Source organism: Nematolebias whitei, chromosome 1, assembly GCF_014905685.2.
Source record: "Nematolebias whitei isolate Nwh7 chromosome 1, NemWhi1, whole genome shotgun sequence".
In the NCBI taxonomy this organism is placed as follows: Eukaryota; Metazoa; Chordata; class Actinopteri; order Cyprinodontiformes; family Rivulidae; genus Nematolebias; species Nematolebias whitei.
The window spans coordinates 21,412,701-21,413,959 of NC_056498.1; the positions used below are offsets into that span (position 1 = coordinate 21,412,701).

Sequence of the window (1,259 nt, forward strand, 5' to 3'; positions counted from 1 at the left end):
GATAAACCAACGTCTGAGAACACTAGCATCCACTGCTTCAACGTCATCGTTTCATCATCATCATGCTTTGTAGCTGTATTCCCCAGCCTCTGCTGGTTTGGACGCCTGAATATTAGTTGTGATAAATTAATATTTTTCTCTGTCTGCTCCGTCAACAAAATTCCATCTCTCTGCATTGGCCAAATTAATTATTGTCATGTAAAGCCGAAAACACGACACCTGGGAACCAAAAGATTCAGGGGGATTGTGCTTTCCCTGATGCTACAGACACTTCTTAAAACCCATCTCTTCTCCTTGGCTTTCACACCATCTGAGATATCAATTTTTAGTTTAATTTGTGTCAATTTAAATTTTTTGTAGCCTATGTGTTTATTTTATTATATCACAGAGTTGCTTTGCTTTTAATAATGTGTAGTGACTGCTGTTGTGCTTTATTGACTGTAACTGTACAGCACTTTGGTCCTGTGGCTGCTTCATTAATAACGCTGGTATGAGTCTATAATTGTTGGAACTTATTTTCAAAACTGATATTTTGTTCTTTTATGTTGCTGTGATGATAAAATTTGAAAGCAGCGCTCTTTTCAGGTCTCTTGAAAATGAGCCCTCGTGACTCAGTGAGACGAACATGTATAAATAAAGGTTGAATGAATTAATTTTGCATCAAATCTTGACCAAAATAATCAGGAAAAACAATCAAACTCTGAATATATGAAACTGAACCCGTTTTTCAGTGTATTTCTGCTTTTAGGTTTCTGAGTAAAAGTTTCCACTTTATCTGGAGTAAAATTCTGTCGTAAGGCTTCAGGTTGAAATAAGGCCATCTTGAGTGAAGTCAGGGTTACCTTGCGCTCTATGACCTCAGCAGCCAGCCTCCGAGCATGGCGGAAGCTTAGATTGCCTGGTGGGACTCGAACCATCTCTCTAAACAGGCCCAGCTGGAACCGGATTAAGGCCGGTGTGGTCGGACTGGAGAGAGATGCTGCAGACATGGACACCCGGTCTGAGGAGAAGAATGGAGGAATGTGGACATTTAGCATCAAAATTTAAAACAAAAGTCTGTCAGGAATATGAACTTGGCTTAAAATTGAGAACATTGCTGAATTTTAATCAGAAAATATGAAACTAAAATGATGAACCACACAAACTTTTATCAAAGTCAAGGCTCACGGACCAGATATGGTCACTGATACATTTTTTCGGCCTATAAAATAATATTCCCAAAGCATAAAGGCTTTATTACTTTACAGTTTGTTTATAAA

At 38.4% G+C, this 1,259-nt stretch overlaps 1 protein-coding gene across 1 annotated transcript in view; it reads right to left on the minus strand.

Annotated features, from left to right (window-relative positions):
- prkd4 (protein kinase D4) overlaps positions 1–992 on the minus strand; it is a 71,275-nt gene extending 70,283 nt beyond the window's left edge. Inside the window, exon 1 of the mRNA XM_037675595.1 lies at positions 843–992. Within this exon, the coding sequence (XP_037531523.1) occupies positions 843–989 (147 nt within the window). The 5' untranslated portion in view covers positions 990–992. The remainder of the gene's footprint in view (positions 1–842) is intronic.
- Between the last annotated feature and the right edge of the window lie 267 nt (positions 993–1,259).